At 41.9% G+C, this 23,134-nt stretch overlaps 1 protein-coding gene across 5 annotated transcripts in view; it reads left to right on the top strand.

The window, feature by feature from the left end:
• sfswap (splicing factor SWAP) overlaps nucleotides 1-23,134 on the top strand; it is an 86,064-nt gene that overhangs the window by 12,676 nt on the left and 50,254 nt on the right. For 4 of the 5 annotated variants that reach the window (XR_010967224.1, XM_068006189.1, XM_068006192.1 and 1 more), the window contains exons 7-10: nucleotides 154-292; nucleotides 15,344-15,578; nucleotides 17,927-18,058; nucleotides 22,403-22,496. Coding sequence is in view for 4 of the 5 variants with exons in the window: in XM_068006189.1 (XP_067862290.1) it covers nucleotides 154-292; nucleotides 15,344-15,578; nucleotides 17,927-18,058; nucleotides 22,403-22,496 (600 nt within the window). In the remaining variant the exon portion in view is untranslated. The remainder of the gene's footprint in view (nucleotides 1-153; nucleotides 293-15,343; nucleotides 15,579-17,926; nucleotides 18,059-22,402; nucleotides 22,497-23,134) is intronic. The other variant, XM_068006190.1, reaches the window with a different exon arrangement.

Raw genomic sequence — 23,134 nt, 5'->3', positions numbered from 1 at the left:
CCAGTGGAGCTTTGTCTCGTGTTTGAGTAAGATAGTTCTGCAAAAAAGTCAAAATCTGGATAATAGCTTGTAAAATAAATCGGTGTATCTGTAGCCAAAATGTTGGTTAATATGAGAGTTGAGCTTAATGAAAGATCTAAAATTTTATTTTAGCCTCTGAAAGTAATGGATCCAGACCATCCTCTCGCAGCTTTAGTGCGCAAAGTACAAGCAGATGCCAAAAACATGCAAAAACAGCAAGAATCCGACAGCTCAGGAGCAGTAGCAGCCACGGTAGAATACACTACGGATTGTAAGTATGCAGAAAAGCACAGGGTGTTCAATTCAATATGTGAATGTAAAACTTGATGCCAATTTAATAGATCTTTTTCCTCTTCCAATTTTTTGCCATCATCTCTTGAAAGTAATTCTTCATTTGTGAGCTGAGTCAGTATGTATTGGCAGGTGATTTTTTTTTTAGATATGTTCATTCTCAGAGATGTGGGTGTCACTGGCAAGGCCAGCATTTATTGCCCATCCCTAGTTGCCGTTGCGAAGATGGGGGTGAGCCGCCTTCATGAACCACAACAGTCCATGTGGTGAAAGTGCTCCCACAATGCCGTTAGTTACGGAGTTCTTGGATTTTGACCCAGTGATGAAGAAGGAACAGCCGATATGTGTCCAAGTCAGGATGGTGTGTGACTTTTAAGGGAAATTGAGGTGATGATGTTCCCATGCACCTGCTGCCCTTGTCCTAGGTGGTAGAGCTTGCAGGTTTGGGAGGTGCTGCTGAAGAAGCTGTGGCGACTTGTTGCAATGCATCCTGTAGATAGTACACGCTGCAGCTTCAGTATGCCGGTGGTGGAGGGAGTGGATTGGATTCCGATCAAGTGGATTGGATGGTGTTGAGCTTAGAGTGCTTTTGCAGCTGCACCCATCCAGGCAAGTGGAGAATATTCAATTGCACGCCTGGCTTGTGCCTTGTAGGTGATGGAGAGGCTTTGGGGAGTCAGGAGGTGAGCCACTCGCTGCAGAATACTCGGGCTCTGATCAGCTCTACTAGCCACGGCATTAGTGTGACTGGTCCAGTTGAGTTTCTGGTCAATGGGAAACCCTCCCCCCCCCCCCCCCCCCCCCTCCCCAAGATGTTGATGGTGGGGGATTTGGCGATGGTAATGCCATTGAAAGTCACGGGGAGGTGGTTCGATTCTCTCTTGTTGGAGATGGTCATTGCCTGGCACTTGTGTGGCACTGTTAGTTGCCACTTTAACAGCCCAAGCCTGGATGTCGTCCAGGTCTTGCTGCATGTGGGCGAGGACTACTTCATTATCTGAGGCATTATGAATGGAGCTGAACACTGCAATCGTCAGTGAACAGCCCCACTTCTGAGCTTATGATGGCAGGGACATAAGAAATAGGAGCAGGAGTAGACCATTCGGCCCCTTGACTCTGCTCCACCGTTCAGTAAGATCATGGCTGGTCTTCGACCTCAACTCCACTTTCCTGCCCAATCCCCATATCCCTTGATTTCCCCTAGAGTCCAAAAACCTATCCATCTCAGCCTTGAACATGTTCAACAACTCAGCATCCACAGCCCTTTGGGGTAGAGAATTCCAAAGATTCACAACCGTCCGTGTGAAGAAATTCCTCCTCATCTCAGTCTTAAATGGCCGACCCTTATCCTGCGACTATGCCTTCGAGTTCTAGTCTCTCCAGCTAGGGGAAACAACTTCTCAGCATCTACCCTGTGAAGCCCCCTCAGAATCTTATATGTTTCAATTGATGAAGCAGCTGAAGATATTTGGGCCTAGTTGATAGATACCGAGCCCTGGATCTCTGAGCACGTGTTCTTACACTTGGCCTCTGTGTGAACTATGCGGGGAGCCATGGATGTGAGTCCAGTGTTGCATCACTCAAGCATTATGTGGTTTGTGCATTATAGTATTGTGATTTTACAGCATACCATACTGTGAGCATTTTATTCACAGTGGAACACTGTTGGGGGCGAGTACTTCGGACAGTGTTTTCCAATTATGTAATCTGATATTTTAAGTAAAACATACATATTTACAGACAAGGAAGGCGATTTGGCCCCTCTTAGTTCATCCATTCTGGAAGACCCCCATTGTAGTGTCCAATTGTTTCTTAAAAGATTGCAGGATTTACTTCCACTGCTCTATCTGCGAGGCCTCCACATGTGTTGATCTTTGTATGAAAAAGAACTTCATGAGTACAGGCCCAAGTTTGCCTTGTGCTGGTTTGAACACTTGTTCCCTTGTCCTACTCTGGCTGTTTAGTTTAAAGTAATTTTCTGGATTTAACTTTTCCATACTGATTATCTTATATACTTCAATAAAAGCATATCTTGTATGTCTGCTTTCAAGACTGAAAAACTCAAGATCCACCAGCCTGTCCTCATAACTTTAACTCTAGGGCTCAGCCTTATGGCTCCTCACTGCATGCCTCGAGAGATGTGTTGCTTCTGTGACCAGCACTGAACTTGTTACTTAAGATCTGGTCTGATCAGAGTATTTGGAGTGTGAACATGATCTCCTCTGACTTGTATGTATCGTTTTGGTTATATCCTGTTTGCTCTGTTGATTTCTGCTCTGCAGTGGTTCGACATGTTGAATTTCAAGTCAACTAAGATTCATGGGTCTCTTTTAACTTTATCCGTAGCTACTTCAACACCATTCATGGGCGACGTGTTGTCAAGTTTGCCTTCCTATGTAGGTACTCACAGAATCATACCTTTCAGCCAACGTCCCAAACTCTTCCATCACCATCCTTGAGTATGTCCTGTCCGACCGGCAGGACAGACCGACCAGAGGTGGCGGTACAGTGATATACAGTCAGGAGGGTGTGGCCCTGGGAGTCCTCAACATTGACTCTGGACCCCATGAAACCTCATGGCATCTGGTCAAACATGGGCAAGGAAACCTCCTGCTGATTACCACCTGCCGCCCTCCCTCAGCTGATGAATCAGTCCTCTTCCATGTTGAACACCACTTGGAGGAAGCACTGAGGGTAGCAAGGGCACAAAATGTACTCTGGGTGGGGGGGCTTCAATGTCCATCACCAAGAGTGGCTCGGTAGCACCACTACTGACCGAGCTGGCCGAGTCCTGAAGGACATAACTGCCAGACTGGGCCTGCGACAGGTGGTGAGCGAACCAACACGAGGGAAAAACTTACTTGATCTCGTCCTCACCAATCTACCTGTCGCAAATGCATCTGTCCATGACAGTATTGATAGGAGTGACGACCGCACAGTCCTCGTGGAGACGAAGTCCCATCTTCGCAATGAGGACACCATCCAACGTGTTGTGTGGCACTACCACCGTGCTAAGTGGGATAGATTCAGAACAGATCTAGCAGCTCAAAACTGGGCATCCATGAGGCACTGTGGGCCATCAGCAGCATCAGAATTGTATTCCAACACAGTCTGTAACCTCATGGCCCGGCATATTCCTCACTCTACCATTACCAACAAGCCAGGGGATCAACCCTGGTTCAATGAGGAGTGTAGAAGAGCATGCCAGGAGCAGCACCAGGCGTACCTAAAAATGAGGTGCCAGCCTGGTGAAGCTACAACTCAGGACTACATGCATGTTAAACAGCGGAAGCAACATGCTATAGACTTAGCTAAGCGATTCCACAACCAACGGATCAGATCAAAGCTCTGCATTCGTGAATGGTGGTGGACAATTAAACAACTAACTAGAGGAAGAGGCTCTGCAAACATCCCCATCCTCAATGATGGCGGAGTCCAGCACGTGAGTGCAAAAGACAAGGCTGAAGCGTTTGCAACCATCTTCAGCCAGAAGTGCCGAGTGGATGATCCATCTCGGCCTCCTCCCGATATCCCCACCATCACAGAAGCCAGCTTTCAGCCAATTCAATTCACTCCATGTGATATCAAGAAACGGCTGAGTGCACTGGATACAGCAAAGGCTATGGGCCCCGACCACATCCCAGCTGTAGTGCTGAAAACTTGTGCTCCAGAACTAGCTGCACCTCTAGCCAAGCTGTTCCAGTACAGCTACGACACTGGCACCTACCCGACAATGTGGAAAATTGCCCGAGTATGTCCTGTCCACAAAAAGCAGGACAAATCCAATCCAGCCAATTATCGTCCCATCAGTCTACTCTCAATCATTAGCAAAGTGATGGAAGGTGTCATCGACAGCGCTATCAAGCGGCACTTACTCACCAATAACTTGCTCACCGATGCTCAGTTTGGGTTCCGCCAGGACCACTCGGCTCCAGACCTCATTACAGCCTTGGTCCAAACATGGACAAAATAGCTGACTTCCAGAGGTGAGGTGAGAGTGACTGTCCTTGACATCAAGGCAGCATTTGACCGAGTGTGGCACCAAGGAGCCCTAATAAAATTGAAGTCAATGGGAATCAGGGGGAAAACTCTCCAGTGGCTGGAGTCATACCTAGCGCAAAGGAAGATGGTCGTGGTTGTTGGAGCCCAACCATCTCAGCCCCAGGACATTGCTGCAGGAGTTCCTCAGGGCAGTGTCCTAGGCCCAACCATCTTCAGCTGCTTCATCAATGACCTTCCCTCCATCATAAGGTCAGAAATGGGGATGTTCGCTGATGATTGCACAGTGTTCAGTTCCATTCGCAACCCCTCAAATAATGAAGCAGTCCGAGCCCACGTGCAGCAAGACCTGGACAACATCCAAGCTTGGGCTCATAAGTGGCAAGTAACATTCGTGCCAGACAAGTGCCAGGCAATGACCATCTCCAACAAGAGAGAGTCTAACTACCTCCCCTTGACGTTCAACGGCATTATCATCGCCGAATCCCCCACCATCAACATCCTGGGGATCACCATTGACCAGAAACTTAACTGGACCAGCCATATAAATACTGTGGCCAGAAGAGCAAGTCAGAGGCTGGGTTTTCTGCGGCGAGTGACTCACCTCCTGACTCCCCAAAGCCTTTCCACCATCTACAAGGCACAAGTCAGGAGTGTGATGGGATACTCTCCACTTGCTTGGATGAGTGCAGCTCCAACAACACTCGAGAAGCTCGACACCATCCAAGATAAAGCAGCCCACTTGATTGGCACCCCATCCACCACCCTAAACATTCACTCCCTTCACCACCGGCGCACTGTGGCTGCAGTGTGTACCATCCACAGGATGCACTGCAGCAACTCGCCCAGGCTTCTTCGACAGCACCTCCCAAACCTGCGACCTCTACCACCTGGAAGGACAAGAGCAGCAGGCACATGGGAACAACACCACCTGCACGTTCCCCTCCAAGTCACACACCATCCCAACTTGGAAATATATCGCCGTTCCTTCATCGTCGCTGGGTCAAAATCCTGGAACTCCCTTCCTAACAGCACTGTGGGAGAACCTTCACCACATGGACTGCAGTGGTTCAAGAAGGCGGCTCACCACCACCTTCTCGAGGGCAATTAGGGATGGGCAATAAATGCCGGCCTCGCCAGCGACGCTCACATCCCATGAACGAATAAAAAAAAACTTTACGTCTGTATTTGTGTTAAATTTCATCTGTCTATATTCTGTGTACTTGGATATTTTGCCCAACTCGTTTTGTAATTTTTGAACTGCCTCCTCCAAATCCACTGCCTCTTTTCTAGTTTGGTATAATTGCAAATTTGACTGCAACAAAATCTTGCATTAATATATTGCCTTTAACGTACAAAACACCCTAAAGTACATTAGAAAGGAATAATAAGCACGGGAGAAAGGTTAGGGGAGGTGACTGATTCTATGTTGAAAAAGTTTTTGAATGTTACTAAAGGCTGAGGAATTTAGAAAGGGCATTCAAGAATAGGGATGAGGCGACTGAAAGCTCTGACACCAATAGTGGGGTGAACGCAGGGGGATGCACTGGAGGTGGAGGATCATGGTGCAGGAAGGGATGTATGGCATAGGAGGTTGTAGAGGTGGAGGGATTTGAATCGAAGTACAAGAATGTTAAATTGGAGGTATTGGGTGATGGGAGCCAATACATATTAGTGGGGGTGGGAATTATGGGCATTTAAGACTTAGTTCGGGACAGGATGCAGGCGATAGTGTTTTGGATAAGCAGAGTTTGTGAAAGGTGGATGATAGGGGGGGGTCAATGAGGAGTGTGCTGGAGTAATCAATTCTGGGCGTGATAAAAGTGTGAATAAAGGTTTCAGCGGACTTGGTGCTGGAGAGGATGTATTATATGAAGCTTAACCCGATGGAAAACGGCGAGTTTTGCAGAGTTTTGTTCAGCCTAAGAGGGGCCAGGATTGGGAATGACATCCATGGCAGTGAAGTGAGTTTGTGGCTGGTGGCAAAAATGATGGCTTTGGTCTTCCTGTTGTTCAACTGAAGACTCAGTGTCAGACATCGTAGCAGTGGTCATAGATTCGGAAGAAGTGGTGGACAGATAGAGCATGGTGTCATCCGCATACCTATGGAAACTGACCCTTTGCCTGTACATGATTTCATCAAGGGGACACATAGATAAGGAAGAGGGGGGAAGATAAGGATGGATTCTTGGTAGAACTCTGGAGGTGACAGCGAAGGCTCGAGCAACATTAAGATGTGCTTCATCATCTAGATAGGTATCTTGTAAGCCATGATCTGGAGATGCCGGTGATGGACTGGGGTGGACAAATGTAAGGAGTCGCACAACACCAGGTTACAGTCCAACAGCTTTATTTGAAATCACAAGCTTTTGGAGCTTTGCTCCTTCGTCAGGTGAAGTGAAGAGATGCAAATAGGCACAGCATATATAGTCAGAGAACAATGCCTGGGGATTACAGATAATCTTTCTAACTGCCCTTTATCACACCTCGGCAGAGAGATAATCACAGCAATCAAAAGAGTGAATGGTGTTCAGACAGGCTAGTCAGGGAAACATTACATCCAAGAATACTGAGGTGGGGTCACAAATGTAGCAGATGCTAGGGTTTGTATTAAAAACAGATAACTTTTTAATACAAACAGATAAGGACATTCAGCCTCCGATCTTCGGGTAAGTGTTCTCCAAGGCGGCCTTCGAGACACACGACAACGCAAAATTGTCGAGCAGAAATTGATAGCCAAGTTCCGCACCCATGAGGACGGCCTCAACCGGGATCTTGGGTTCATGTCACGCTACATGTAACCCCACCTGACGTAGAGTCATCCAGACTCAAGTCGTAGTTGGCTTGTTCTCCATACACAGATGCGGCCGGACCTGCTGCGATTTCCAGCAAAAAAAAGTTATTTTTTTTTATACAAACCCCAGCATCTGCTACATTTGTGACCCCACCTCAGTATTCTTGGATGTAATGTTTCCCTGACTAACCTGTCTGAACACCATTCACTCCTTTGATTGCTGTGATTATCTCTCTGCCGAGGTGTGATAAAGAGCATTTAGAAAGATTATCTGTAATCACCAGGCATTGTTCTCTGACTATATATGCTGTGCCTTTATGCTACTCTTCACTTCACCCGACGAAGGAGGAAAGCTCTGAAAGCTTGTGATTTCAAATAAAGCTGTTAGACTATAACCTGGTGTTGTGCGACTCCTTACATGTATCTTGTAAGGGCAGTTCTGTGGAGCTGGACAACGGAGGATAGCTGGTGAAGGAGGTTGGCACGATTAACTGAAATATTACAAAAGGGTAAGGAGGTATAAAGCATCATTGTCACAGTCCAATTTTCATTGTCCTTGTATAATTCCTCTGAGAACGTTAGTAAACTTATATTATGCTATATTGTAGTAAGTCAAAACCTGTGCAATTTTGTAATTTTACTACCTTGGAAGGTAAAGAAGATGGTTGTTCTAAATCTGTTGTGTTGGACCATTAGTTTGCAAAAGTCACCTTTGCATGGTTTTCAGGCCAGATGGTATGCAATTCCTAGTTTTTAGTGAGGACTAAAAGGGCAAGTTTAGGACAGAGGTCAAAAAGTATATTATATACAGCATGAATATCAGTTGCATCGAGTTACATGGCAGAGTGATTTAAGCCAAGACACTGGACTACTTTAAGAAATAGTATTGGGAAGACTTTAGGGTTCATTTTCTGGAAATGAGATCAAATGGGCTGAAGGGCCTTATCCAAACTATCTTGTGGTATTGTGAAAGAACAACTTGTGCATAATAAAACTTTCAGAATAGGTGGTGCAGAAAGAAGTAATTTGTTTAGGCAGTTGTTTGGAACATATTCAATTTTATGTAAACCGGTATTTAGGAAACCTGATTTATTAAGTAAATCAGGAGAAACTGTGTCCAGTGGCAGAAGGGTCAATAACCAGAAGACACAGATTTAAGGTAATTGGCAAAAGAACTGGAGGCGAGATGAGATTTTTTTCATGCAGCGAGTTATGAGCTGGAATACACTGCCTGAAATTGGTGGTGGAAGCAGATTCAATAATAACTTTCAAAAGGGAATTGGATAATAACTTGAAGGGGGAAAAAATTTGCAGAGCTCTGGGGAAAGACCAGGGGAGTGGGCCTAATTGAATCGCTTTTTGGGAGCCGGCAGGGGCATGATGGGCCGAATGACCTCCTGTGCTCTATGATTCTATGATTAAAGCATGGGTTATTTCTAAAGTTGTACTGCAGTAATTGACAATAGTCTCTGTCTAGGCTGCCTGTTTAAGAACATAATAGTTATTTTTACTGATACCAGTAGAACTCACTTGGCCAACCTTATTGGATTCTTTGAAGAAGTAACAGAAAGAGTACACAAGGGTAATGCAGTAGATGTAACTTTCAAAAGGCCTTCGATAATGTACTCACAACCAAGTTCAGAGCATGTGGAGTCAGGGGACAGGTAGCAGAATGGATAACAGGTTGCCTACGAAACTGAAAAAGAAGGTAGACTGACAAAAGGTGGGAAGTGGTGTTCCACAGGGATCAGTGCTGGGACCACTGTTGTTCACAATTTACACTGACTATTTGGAATCGGAAGTACAATTTCAAAATTTGTGGATGACACCAAATTGGGGGGTGCAGTTAATACAAAGGAAGAATGTATCCAAATGCATGAGGACATTAATAAACTTGCAGAATTGGCGTGTAATTGGCAAATGAATTTCAATATGGATAAATGTGAGGTGGTGCATTTTGGTAGGAAGAATAAGGAGGCAACATACTGCTTGGATAATAAGTCTAAATGGGGCAGAGTAGCAAAGGGATCTCAGGGTACGGATACACCAATTACTAAAAGTAGCGATGCCGGTTAATAAGGCCATAAAAAGGCATACTAAGCACTGGGGTTCATTTCTGGAGGGAAAGAATTGAAAAGCAAAGAAGTTATGTTGAACTTATATAGAATCTTGGTTAGACCGCACTTGGAGTACTTGGTGCGCGGTTCTGACCTCCATATTATAAAAAGGGTGGAGACATTGGAGAAGGTGCAAAGAAGATTCACAAGGATGATACCAGAGCTAAGAGGTTATACTTATCAGGAAAAGCTAAACAGGCTGGAGCTCTTTTCTCTAGAAAAGAGAAGGTTGGGGGGTGACCTGATAGAGGTCTTTAGATAATAGGGTTTGATAGGGTAGACGTAGAAAAAATGTTTTCACTTGTGGGGGAGTCCAAAACTAGAGATCATAAATCTAAGATAGTCACTAATAAATCCAATAGGGAATTCAGGAGAAGCTTCTTTACTCAAAGAGTGTAAGAATGTGAAACTCGCTACCACAAGGAGCTGAGGCAAATAGCATGGATGCATTTAAGGGGAAGCTAGATGAGCAGGGAAGGAAAAAGGAATAGAAGGGTATGGTGATGGGGTTAGATGAAGTAGGGTGTTAGATCAAGAGGAGGCTTGTGTGGAGCATAAATGCCGGCATCGACCAGTTGGGTCGAATGGCCTGTTTCTGGGCTGTAGACCATGTAACTCCTGTGGCATTGATAATGGACAAAAAGATAATAGACCCCCACTCCCCATGCCCTCCATCTATCTCTCTGTTCCATTCAACCCTGTTCTACCCCCCCTCCCCCTTTTGGTCTCACTTTATAAGTCTCTGTTCCCATCTGCGGTGATTTATATCACTGTCATTTTGCATTTTTGTCTGATGTCACAGAACTCTAATATGTGGATTGGAATTTATCAAGTTATTACTTTCATTTTTGAATAAATGTGACACATTAAGTCTTTTTGTAGGCTTAGTTGCCGTGCCAAAATTAGAAGTTATAAATTTTTAAAGTACTCTTGCTATAATTTATAGCTACTTGATTCTGTAATTATGCTAATAATACAATCTTCTTGGCATTTCTTTAATTGACACAAATTTTACAGTTAGTGAAAATTGGGCCAGTGTTTACTGCTGGTCTTAGAGTTGCTGCATCTGATGCCCTTTAGCACTGTGAAACCTAGCAATGTGTAGAACTGAGTGAGATTGGTGGCTAGAGGAAATATCTCATGCTGAGTTTGAGGGAGGAGCCATTGTACGTACAAAATGTGCTCTGCAGCAGTGTTGGGATTGCAAAGCTGAGGATCCTCTTAAGTCTTGGACTGACTTGTTGCTGAGGTCAACTAGATTTGGAGCAGGGCAATGGGGTTTGGGCACAGAGTGAAGAGTCATGGGAGAAAATGAGCATTGGTGTCCAGGGGATGGAGGAGGGCCACAGTTGTAAAAAATGCATGCACATGCCTTTGCTCTGGAACATGGATTCCTCATGTTGCTCCTGCATTCGGCTGGGTCTTGAAGTGCTGTGGTGTGGACAGGTGTCATATTGTTTGGTAGCAGGGAAGGTGTGCCATGATCAGGGTTATTTTGAGGGGGAAGCTCAGAGCTACTGGAAGGTGATATTGGCAAGTTTATAGATTGTGCCTGTGTTTTATAATGAATTATTGAATTTTTGTGTTCAGAAATTTATTTTGAGGGGTCTGGAGTGGGATGGGTGAGGCACTATCATAGTGGTTGTGTGCCTCTTTTTTTTGTATGTGGTTCTTTGTGGTAGAGGTAATCATTTCTGTGACTGGGCAGATCAGAAGTGACAATGCAGAGATATTTCTGGGATCTGTTTGAATGGACAGGTTGAAAGGCGTTGGATCTGATCAGAGTTCAAGGGTGTAATTGATCTAAGATTTTTAATAAAGATTATTAGTTGAAGAGTTCATAGATCAACATATAAACACAATTATTTAACAATAATCCACAAATTAAACCATGTGGAAGAGAGCATGGAGACAGCAGAGCAGAGATTTTCAAGGATAATGTAGTGGAGCAGAGGCTCGGCCTGTGCCCAGTAGGTAAAGGAGAGGTGTTGAGTCTTCAGAGAGTGGAACTCCTAGGGCCTGGTTAGGAGGAGGTGAGAGTGAGGCAGCTGGCCAAGGGAGGGAATAATGAGTTATTCTGAATGTGCTTTCTTTAATGCATTAGTGAAGTCAAGCATGAGCTGAAGGTAGGCTGGACCCATAAGTATCAATCAGGACTTGAGAGGTAAATTGTTGGGATAGTAAGGAAGTGGAATGGCTAAGTTTGTTCGTAAATTTCATTTTGATGTATTGGGGTGGGTGAGGATTCGGCATGGGAGCTTTATATTGCAGAATTATTTTTTGGTACAGCGAGTTACCTATTTTACAGGTTTAGTGTTTGGAACAAAACACCTTGCAGCCTTTTTGATTAAAGTATAATAAATAGCTTTGTTAAGTTACAATAAGTAGCAAAAATGTTAAAATACAAGAGTACAATTAAACATACAAGCTGCAAAGTTTTATCACTATACGAAGCTTCGAGGTGCACCTCCTTGAAGGTCTTCGATATTAGTTAAGCGGTCCAACCTCGTTCTGAGAATATTATACGAAGGTGTTTTCAACTTTTATACGTTTTTAGACACATTAAATCGCAGGATAAGAGGTCGGCCATTCAAGACTGCGATGAGGAGGAATTTTTTCACGTAGAGGGTTGTGAATCTTTGGAATTCTCTACCTCAAAGGGCTGTGGATGCTGAGTCATTGAATATATTCAAGGCTGAGATGGATAGATTTTGGACTCTAGGGGAATCGAGGGATATGGGGATAGGGCGGGAAAGTGGAGTTGAGGTCGAAGAACAGCCATGATCTTATTGAATGGCGGAGCAGGCTCGAGGGGCTGTATGGCCTACTCCTGCTCCTATTTCTTATGTTCTTAGCTCTATATCAATCATCCTCTCTGTCTCATGGGGCTGCCATCTGTCTTACTCCCTTATACACATAACATCTGACTTTACCACCACCCACATGATTAGTTGTCTCCGAGTTATCACGAACTCTTATCTTTACCGAAAGCGTAATAAAAGTAGAGACAGCTCTCCTTACCCATCTTATAAACAGGAGATGAGAATGACATCAGATGCTCATTACTCAAAGATCTCCGCACAAGGTCATCAAAAGCTTGTTTTGGATAAACAGAAAGCCTTTGTTCACAGGGAAAGCTAACAATGCTTTTCCCTATCAAGGATAGCAATATTATAGAAAGCTTATATAATACTTTTCTTACAGGTAGAATGTGATATATTTGAAATCAAGGAGATAGATTTTGCATAAGTGGTCAATAACTAAAGTAGAAGATATTCAATTAGAGAGGATAAAATCACAAAACAGATTTGTTAAGGAAGGAGGAAACTTGGCAATGCAGACTTTCCTGATGCATCATGGATTAATGTGGTCTCCTTGAGCTTGCTTGATTGCTTTAAGGAGTGGGGAATTTTTCCTGAAATTGGCCAAGTTTTTTTTGTTCTTTGCCTCCCCCAGAAATTGGCATTACTGCTGACTGGGGAGATGGCATCATCCTTCTCATATGTAAGTCATCTGATTATAAAGACTTATCTCTATTATGCAATAAGAGAGAACCATGGAGGCGGTGGGGGGGAGAAATTGGACCTTGTTTTGCCCATTTTTCAAGCGTACAATGGGGGAAATATGACCAATTTAGCAGCGTGAATTCTCACACCCGGTTGATGCCTGAAATTTGCCCAGCGCCATATTGGCTCAGGCATATGCTAATGAGGGGCCTAATACCTATTTAAGGAACCAGCTCCGAAAATGGATAAAAGCCAGCACTGCGCTTTTCAGGCTCTCAGGCAGCCTAACGAGCAGTCCTTAAAGGGACCGCTGGAGGCCGCAGAAGAGGTTAGTAATTTTTTTCCCACTTACATTAATGTAGAGCCAAGAGGAGCAGGAGTGCTGGCCCGCTTTCGTCCACCCCTCACCTGTTCGCCTCCGAGGATCTAACTGACGGTCACTGCCAACATCTAAGCTGCGTCGGGACGCCCAAATGCCATCAGCAGATCACTGGCTTTGTTGTTTTGAGGTCCGAGGACCAATTTTAGGCCATCCTTGGGCCGACCTCTTTTTGCCATGTGCTGCAGTTGTGTCGCCTGTATTGTGCCTGTGTCTGGTGCCAACCAATTTCTCCCCTTAGAAGAAATTTAAGAAGCTGAACTTTACTATAAGCAGTATTGGGCAGATGTTTACTAGTGCACAACCATTGGGAATAGTGCATTGTATATTTTTTTTTAAAAACCTATCCATATTTATTTCTTAAGCTTTTTATTTTATTTATAAATCTTGGGTTCTACAGCAGATTGAATATTGAAGGTCCCAGTTGTAAATCAGCCCAGTTATTAAGATCACTAGCTGATTCTTGACTATGTAAAAAAAGTAGGAAAAAAAATCACCCAGGAGAAAAGTAGTGCTACCAGCATTAAACAATTTAGTCTGGAAAACATTCCTCAGGAGAAGTGTAGAATTTTGAGGAAAGGTGCCTTTTAGTAAACTGTTCAGTAGGATAGCTTTTGAAAGGCTGCATTTGTGTATATATTAAAATTGGAGTGAAAAAGGCTGTTCATGTTTTAAATATACATACACTGCTGCAGCTGTTTGCTAAATAGTTTGTGCTTTTGATGTGCAAAATGATTGAAATGGGATCTTTGTACCTCAGCAAATCTAGTAGGTTTTCCTTCCTCAGCATTTTATCTGCAGTGTCCTTTTGACCAGTTCCGATTAGTGATGCTTTAAATAGGATTACAGGACTATTACCCAATATTCAGCTTCAATCATTGGCTCATTTTAAATATTCTGTGTTTCAGCTTTGTGACTCTAAGGCTATAGAAGTATATTAGTACACACTGATGCAATGCTCTGTCTAGACTGTATTTGTACAGAAAGTGAGGTAGTGAACTTGTTTCCATGTCTTTGAGTTGTTTGGGATGGGTATGTTGCAAGGAAAAAGCAAGTATTAGCAGGGGAAATACTTCCCTAGGTCTTGTGGGGGCCGAGGAGGAGTATGCCTGCTGTATTGTCCTGTAAATTGATTTGTGAGCAGAATATCCTCCCCACCCCGCCTGATTGAGTTAACAAATTTATGCTTTCCAGTAGAATTGATTGTTGCTTCAAAACAAAAGTGACGGCAGATTTATGAACAAATGGATTATATTACAGCTCTAATGAGGATTCATCCTTGCTGATCTTTTGATGTTGCATTCAGTGCAATTCAGTTAGTAAAGTCAAAAAGACTAGTTGAGTGAAGACGCAATCAATCTTGTAGTGCTTAGATGGTTAATCAGCATTGATTTACTAAGGTAATTTGCATCAAATAAATTGTTTCAGAGCTCTAGTTGAATGCTGATAAATGCAAAACTAGTTTATCAAGAAGTGGTCTGCTTAAATTAGGATTATGGTAGCATTATATTTTTTACAAAGTCCAGCTAAAGTTCAATTTACTTACATTTGTTTTATGGGCCAATGAGTAATCGGTCTAATAGAAAATATTTATCTTTTTAGCATTGCAATCTAATAAACATTTAAACAATTTTATGCAACTGTGGTCAAGCTTCTGAAGATGTACTGCTCAGCATTACGTGGATAGACTGGAGAACCTGGGGTTGCTCTCCTTAGAGCAGAGAAGGTTAAGAGGAGATTTGATAGAAGTGTTCATAATAATGAAGGGTTTAGATAAAGTAAATAAAGAGAAACTGTTCCAGTTGACAGAAGGATCGAGAGCCAGAGGACACAGATTTAAGGTGATTGGCAAAAGTATCAAAGGTGACATGAGGAAAAACTTTTTTATGCAACGAGTAGGTATGATCTGGAATACACTGCCTGAAAGGGTGGTGGAAGCAGATTCAATCGTGGCTTTCAAAAAGGAATTAGTTGAATATCTGAAGGGAAAAAATTTGAAGGGCTACAGGGAAAGAGCGGGGGAATGGGACTAGCTGGATTGCTCTTACAAAGAGCTGGCATGGGCTCGATGGGCCGAGTAGCCACCTTCTGTGCTGTAACCATTTTGTGATTCTAGTAAAAGGAATGAGCAATGATGAAAAGTACGAGTTTCATTATAGCTTTTTGAAAGATTTTGTGAACATGGGAAAAGTAACTGGATGGATATGATTTTAATTAAGCATCTCTTCTATTACAGCAGCAGTGACTACCATGTATTATGGATATTACATGATGCCTGATGGTACATACTGTCTAACGCCACCCCCACCAGGAATGGAGGTTGCTGGTTATTATAGCAACTTGCCCTCAGAGATTGCTGTACCAACTACCACCGGGGTATCTGTACCTCCACCTCCTGGAACTACACCACCACCACCCCCAGAAGGTGACAGCGGTAATATCCAGGTTCCCTCTACCACAACCACAGTCAGGTGGGACTTTTTAAGTTTAACGGTTTAGCTTTCCTTAGTTTTAACTTAGTATTTCTATAAATGAGTTATGCTGTAATTTATTTGGTGGGTTTGGCAGGAATTAAGCATTCTAATTCTTACAACTTGATCCTGATCTAGTTTCCTTGCATGCACACTACCTAGCTGGATTGCCACTTTTAATTACAGTGGATCTTTTCACTTCAATTATTAGCTGTGAAATGCTGACTTTCCTCTTCACTAGGTCTGTCTGATATACTGTTGGTCAAATTTATTCTTCTTTGATGCAGAGGCAAGATGTAATATATCAGGAAAAACTTAATTTAAAGATATGAAGTCTGAAAAGGAATGTGTTTCTTTTGAGGGGAGAATACTAGAGTGGGACATCAGACAGAAGAGTATTTTGGCTAGGGCTGTAATGTTTGGTAATATTTTGTGCAAATTATTAGCAGTCATGAATATGTGAATTCAGAGTAAAAGTCAAAAGTAAGAGTAAAACTCCCCTGGCTGGAGAGTCTGGAACTAGAGGGCATAGTCGCAGGATATGGGGTCGGCCATTTAAGACTGAGACGAGGAAGAATTTCTTCACTCGGGGTTGTGAATATTTGGAATTCTTACTCCAGAGGGCTGTGGATGCTGAGTCGTTGAGTATATTTAAGGCTGAGATGGATAGATTTTTGGACTCTAGGGGAATCAAGGGATATGGGAATCGGGCAGGAAAGTGGAGTTGAGATCGAAGATCAGCCATGATCTGATTGAATGGCGGAGCAGGCTAGAGGGGCTGTATGGCTTACTCCTGCTCCTATTTCTTATGTTCTTAAAAACAGTTTTGTGGTAATTAAACTACCTTCCTTTTATTACGACTACAGCTTGCTCTCCTCCCCTCCCTCTCCAAAAAAAAGAGTACCAACAGACTCCAGACCGCACACTTGCCTGTCAAGTGGCCCCAAATCCTATCTCTTCCCCAGATCCCAGACCCAATTCATACTCCCAGTCCTTGCTTGCCACATGCAACCCTACTCCGTCCCAGCCTCTGGCCCCAACTCCCTTCCCAGCTTTACACTTCTCTCACTTGCACGTGTTCCACTACATCCTGGACAGACTCTCCATGCCCAAACCCACTACCAACTCCAATCTGGTACATATTTCCTACAATCTTGCTGCATATTGAGCTTTAAAAATGGTAATAGAAAATGAGAACGTGGCAAAAGGAATATGGGAGAGCCATGCGGGCAGATTGGGAGAAAGTCAAAAGAGAGGCATGCTACTGCAAATGGGTGATGAATACATAACAGTGACAAGACATTGACAAAATGGAAATCTCAATGCAAAAGAGTGGAGAAAAGAGGCTATAAGACAAAGACAGAAGGAGAATTTTAACTCCTGGGTGGGAAGTCGGCCAAACGCTCACAAGGGAGCCTCTGTGGGAGGCCCAGCCAGTGTTAACTGCTGGGCCTCATTTATGTCCCGCCGACCAGTTGTCCACACAAAATGGGTGTAAAGAAGCACCTGGTCGACTGCCGGCAGGTGAAGATCCGATGGCCCGGTGAGCACTTAGGTATTTCGTAGGGGAAGCGTTCAACAAGGCCTCTCGGGTGAGAATGGGGAAGGAACCAAGGCAGCAGAAACCCTGGCTCCACAAAGATAAAGTTAAAACTTACCTTTTAGAGCTTTCGCTGCTTCCTCGACAGGTTTTACCTGTGGTGGCCATCCCACTCAATGTACTGTTAAAATGCCATTGGGGTCCCCATAGTCATAGGACTCTAATTAGCATATGTTAATGAGGCTCCCGCCTGAGTTGGGCAGGCATCTCAGCCACTGGCAAAAACAGCAGGGGTGTGGGAATGGAGTGGCAAATATAGAGTCTCTTGATTTTAACTCTTGTACTGCTCGGTTTCTGCCGGACGGAGGGATTTAAAATTTCCCTAGTGTGACAGAATGAAAAGTAGGAGAGGAGCAGGAAGATAGTTGGAAGGAGAGAGACAGTGTTATTGATTTTGTCTAGGAGGATTGCCACAGGAGATTAGCTGTTATATAACATGCCAGTTATATAACATTTTGCCCTTTGACTTGCTTTGAGCAATGCTAAGGGAGATCAGCTAGCAGTTATTAAAGATGTTCCAGTAACTAGCACTTGTAATATGTTGCCATTGTGCTTTGTCTTTTGAAATCTTCCTTTACTAATTAGAGGGAGAGTGTTTGTTTGGTGTCTTTGGGATTGGAGGGTGCCATTCAGAGTATTCAGTAATCATATTTTATTTGTTTTTATCATAGTTTGTAAGATTACAATGTGTTGTTATTGTTTCATTATAATGGATTTAGTTGTACTAACTTGTCTGTTTATTTCTCAGTGCCCCAACTGTAGTTCCTGTCATTATTCCTCCTCCGCCTGATATCCAACCAGTCATTGACAAACTGGCTGAGTATGTAGCCAGAAATGGAACCAAATTTGAAACTAGCGTAAGAGACAAGAATGACCCACGGTAAGAAATAATTTTGAAATGATTTTAAAAAATTATTGCGTATAATATGGAGAATGTTAATTTATTAGGTAATTGTTCAGGAAACATAGACTTTATGTGTACAATGGATAGGTTTTTGCTGATGAGTGGAAAAGGAGAAAAATTTGCTTGTGCTTGTTGAAAGTTCACTGAAAATACTGAGTCAATGTGAGTGAACTGTTAATGAGGCAAATTTGGGTCATTGGATAGTACTCAGTGCATTTGATTACAAATCAGAACAGATTACTTTAGCTCATTCTCAATTGGAGTACTGTGTCACCGTTTTCATCAAAAAGATGTGGATGCAATGGAGAGCATACAGATCAAAATGATTAGGATTATTTCAGCGACTTACAATTCTGAATTGTAAGGATAGACTGCTGGAAGAAATAAGATTAAGAGGCATTTGATGCATTGTTTTAATGGTGAAAGGGATAGGTGATATCAGTGTAAGTATGTTTTTTTAATTTGGTTGTGATCATAAAATTAGTCTGAAGATTCAGATCAAGATAGTCATGCGAGGCTGGAGAGTCATAGGAGTTTTCTCTCTGTATTTGATGTAGAATGGATTTCCATCAGAATTGGTGCTTATTCACTGAGCTTTAAGAATAATTATGTGGCAAGAAATAGAATGGAAGGCAGTAAGGATAAATTTAGGCTCAGGTGATTAAATAGTTTATGGAACACGCTATGGTATGTTCAATTCAGGGCAAGAATATCTGGAGGAGGTTTATTATTTTCTCTTTTTGGGAGTTTTACCTGACTCTGATTCCTCAGGAATCTTGGATTGAGCTGGATGGAGGCCATGATAGCATTGTTATGCTTGGTATGTTGGATGGCATAGGCCAAATTGCCTGTTCCTCTACTGTGGTTTCTTATGTTCTTAACCTAGTTTGAATGTAGTGTGTCAACCACAAGGTCTCAGGCCACAGCAGCAGTTAGAGCGCTACAGTTGGAGCTTGGTTTCCCCCTCCTGATGGCCAGCTAATGACTGCTGCTGGAAAGTGTCCATTTGTGGTTATCTGGTTAGGACAGAATTAGGTGAGCTTGTCAAGATCACACATGAAAAATACCCACTTGGGGCAAGATACTGAAGGGCTACAGGTGCCTTATGGCACTATATGCCTGCAAGAGTCAGCGTCCTCGGGAGAGGAACAGTGGGAAAATTGGCACATGATAACAATATGGCTGTAGTTGCAGCGTCTGTTTAAATTTATAACACTCGGTAGTGTCAATATGCAAAGCTGGTTGGCTGTGCATTTGTAATGCGTTAGATGCTTGTTAATGTTTTGCAAAACATTATAAATCTGAGAGAGATTTCTATGAATGCTTCAAGTATTTGTATTCTAAATTAAATTTAGATGAAATGTGCCAAATTGAGGGCTTTTTAAAGAAACAATGTTGACTGCACACATGCACAACAGCCTCAGTACAAGGCAGCTGTATTAATATTTTCAATTAGATGTATGGTGATTTGGCCTCCCTGCATTCCTCAGATCTAAGGTTCACTGTTAATTTGAAGATAATTTCAAAGTAGTCCCAGAAGATTACGATAATATTGCAGAAAGCTATTTTTTCATATGCCTGCAACATGTTTGTCAGTCTATTAATAATGAAAACTATAATAGTTTTATTGCAGCACAAGTCCCAAATTGCTGAGCTAAAATTACAAAAGAAAAATGTGCTGAACAATTTTTACAAAGGTATTTACAAAGCTTGTAATCTAGTAGCCAAAGTGCTTAAGTACTTGACTTTAAATGAGGTTATAAACCATTGTTAAATGACAATAGGATGTGCAGATTTAACTGCCTGAATTGTGTGCATTTCACTCTTGTCTTTGGCTGGAGCACAGAATGAAAGAAAAATGTTCCATTTTTGCAATTGAAGCTGGTGCTTTATCCCTTTAGTTAACAACTTTCGTACTCCTTGGGCAGGTATTTTGGAAGGAGAGGTGACAAAATAAGAAGCATGGAGTAAGAAAGGGCTACTCAGAACTTGTCTACCCACAAATAGAATTTCCCTCACTCGTTTAATCTCAAGGCAATGTTATGATCAGAAACTCCCTGACACCCAAAGATAATTGAGCAAAACTGTGGTATATACAGCCATCTTCACATCTCTATTATTCAACCCTTTTGCACTTCACAGAAATTTATCAGCTCCCATCCCAGCTGCAGCAGTCCATCGTGTCCTGTGGAGTGAGTGATCATCTCAATCTATGCCTGTCTCTATAACCCTCAGTGCCATTTCTAACCAGACATTCATCGAGCTTCTTGTTGAAGAAATTAATTGAACCTGCAGTTTTTGTTGGGAGTCTATTCCATATATTCACTATTCTAGGGGGCAAAAAGCTTCTAATCTTCAGTTTCATTTGAGGCTTGTTGACTGAACCCATGCCCCCTAACTCTGTGCTGAGTTTAAATACAAATATCCTGCTTAGATCTGCATCATCAACAGCTCAAAGTTTTGAAGAAGTACCCTTCAATCCTCTCTCCTTATAGCTTAAAGTCCTAAATTCTCATTATTCTTTAAACAGTGTCCCGCATCAATGATCTTATTGATAGTACGATGTGCAAAATGGCACTCTGTTCCTGATGTGATCTCGCCAATGAACTGAATGAGTTTAAAGTAACTTGATTTTTTTTTTGTCAAACGCGCTCCAGGCTAATGTCATTTCCACTGACTAAAAGAAGGAAAATAGTCCTTTGACTTCTGTGTTTTCTTCAATTAAACTAAAATTAGGGTATTTCTTATGTGGGCTGAAATGATAGTAAAACTAAAATTTGAGATGGTTAAGATTAAAATTATTTCTACGGTTAAAATGCTGGACCATATTCAAGGTTGTCTATGCTTTTTAAAAGATGTGAGTTGAACAATTATCCAACTCTTGTAGCACATATATACTGTTATCATGTTTAATTTTTTAGTTCATTTGAATTTTAGTTATTGTTTAATCCAATTTAATTTGAGTACACAATCCTCACTCTTTGCTTCAGTTGCTACTGAAATTAATTAAGTTGTCACCCACATACGTTCAGAGAGAAGTGTGTATGGCATGCACTGCACTGCTATTTATTGTACTGGGCAGTTATGAAAGCAAAATAAGATTTCAAGTTTTATTCGGTGACATTTTTGAAATATGAGTTGACTAGTCACTTGAATCACTTATGTGAGCAGTATATCATATTCTGGTTAATATAGTGCATCTAAAGCTCACAACAGACTGCATTGATTAGGAGAACTGTAGAATTATTGAATTTTCTTTCTCCTCTCTCTTCCACACCACCCACCCCAAATAGAATTGTATATTGTCAGATGTGATTTAGCGATTAAATGTAATGACGTTTTGAGGATGAACAGGCACTAATTTAATATTTTCTGGTCTAAAAGTCTTTTTGGTGTCTTAATTTATGAGATTAAAAGATGAATTTTATGTTGAAATATTAATCTATTATAGGGTACTGTAGTGTTGTAGTTACGTTATTGGACTAGTAGCCAGAGGCCTGGACTAGTAATCCAGAGAACTTGAGTTCAAATCCCACGATGGTTGTTTGAGAATTTGATTTCAGTTTAAAAATCAGGTAATAAAAAGCTGGTATCACTAAAAGTAACTACGGAGCTATTGAATAGTCATAAAAACCCAACTGTCCTTGGGGATAGTGTCCTTTAGGGAAGGAAACCTGCCGGTTTGGCCTATATGGTACTCCAGTCACACATCAATGTGGTTGACTTTTAATTACCCAATTTTATTAGGGATGGACAATAAATACCAGCCTTGACAGCGATGCTCACATCCTGAGAATGAATTTTTTAAAAGCTTCAGCTACCTTTCAAATAAATTTAGTGCCCACAGCCAAATGTTTTCAACAAAATGTAGACTGAACTGAGTGTGCTTTTCTAACGGTGTATGTTTGCTTTGTTTAGCAATCAAAACCATTCAAATTTGTTTGGGTTTGACATTGGTTTTTTAAATTGCCTGGATTAAAAGTTTGTTTGCTTTTTACCAATACAAGTAATGTCATGTGAAGACAATTTGGGCAATTCCGTGCATTTTTAATCATTACTACACTGAAATGTGGATTCTACACTGTTGCAGACAGCTGGCATCTTTCACCTTATTCATTTGGTAACAGTTACAAGCAATCAAATATTCACATAGTATCAACAATAAACTGCAGAAGTACATAACTTCCTGTAATCTGATTTGATAGTTTTTAACAGTTAATAACATGTTGAGTTTTGTATGTAAATTTGGCTTGAAATCTATTTTTATATGTCAACATGTGGAAAAATGCTTTGAGTTTAAGACTGTGACCTATCTTCCAGGTTTGAGTTTCTACAGCCCTGGCATCAGTACAATGCATATTATGAGTTCAAGAAGCAGTACTTCTCTCAAAAAGAAGGTTACAGTATCCCACAGGTATGGGGGTGGGGGGGTATAAAGCATTTATGTGCAAAACTTATATTCAAAATTAAACTTTTGGTGTCCTTCAAATAAGTTTTATGTTGAGATTCAAGTAAATTTTAACAGAAGAGAAATTTGGAATACAAATATCGATCCAGTTCCAATTTTGATGTTTCTCTGTCTTTTGAAAGTTGGACAAATAAATCATATTTACTGTGTCTGGGTATCAGGTAGTGAGTGACTAATTAGTTTCAGGCAGACTGAATTCACACAAAATCCGACATTAAATAAAATTGGAATTTCCACATGGTATTTAGCATTTATCATTGGTATGACAAATATGGTGGAAGACTTCTGAATATTAAAAATGTGAAACCATCTCCAAAGAAGCAACAGTATAATACTTAGACTAAGTAAAGAATACCGATCAGTTGTTCGTGGGAAAACTACCCCAAAACAATTTTGAAAGATGTGTGAGTAGATTTTCCATTATTCCCAGGCGTAAAATGGTGTTGTGGATCGGCAGCTCCTTTATAGTAACTGCACCAATTTTATTTATTGATTTCAATGGAGATGAAAATGTGGTGCTTTTCCTGGATTCTTGTTTGGGGCGGTGGGGGGGAGCGGGTGGTGGTGGTTGGGAATTTCAGTTA

The sequence above is a fragment of the Heptranchias perlo genome, chromosome 25 (genome assembly GCF_035084215.1).
Source record: "Heptranchias perlo isolate sHepPer1 chromosome 25, sHepPer1.hap1, whole genome shotgun sequence".
Lineage (NCBI taxonomy): Eukaryota > Metazoa > Chordata > Chondrichthyes > Hexanchiformes > Hexanchidae > Heptranchias > Heptranchias perlo.
This window is presented reverse-complemented; position numbering and strand designations above follow the sequence as displayed.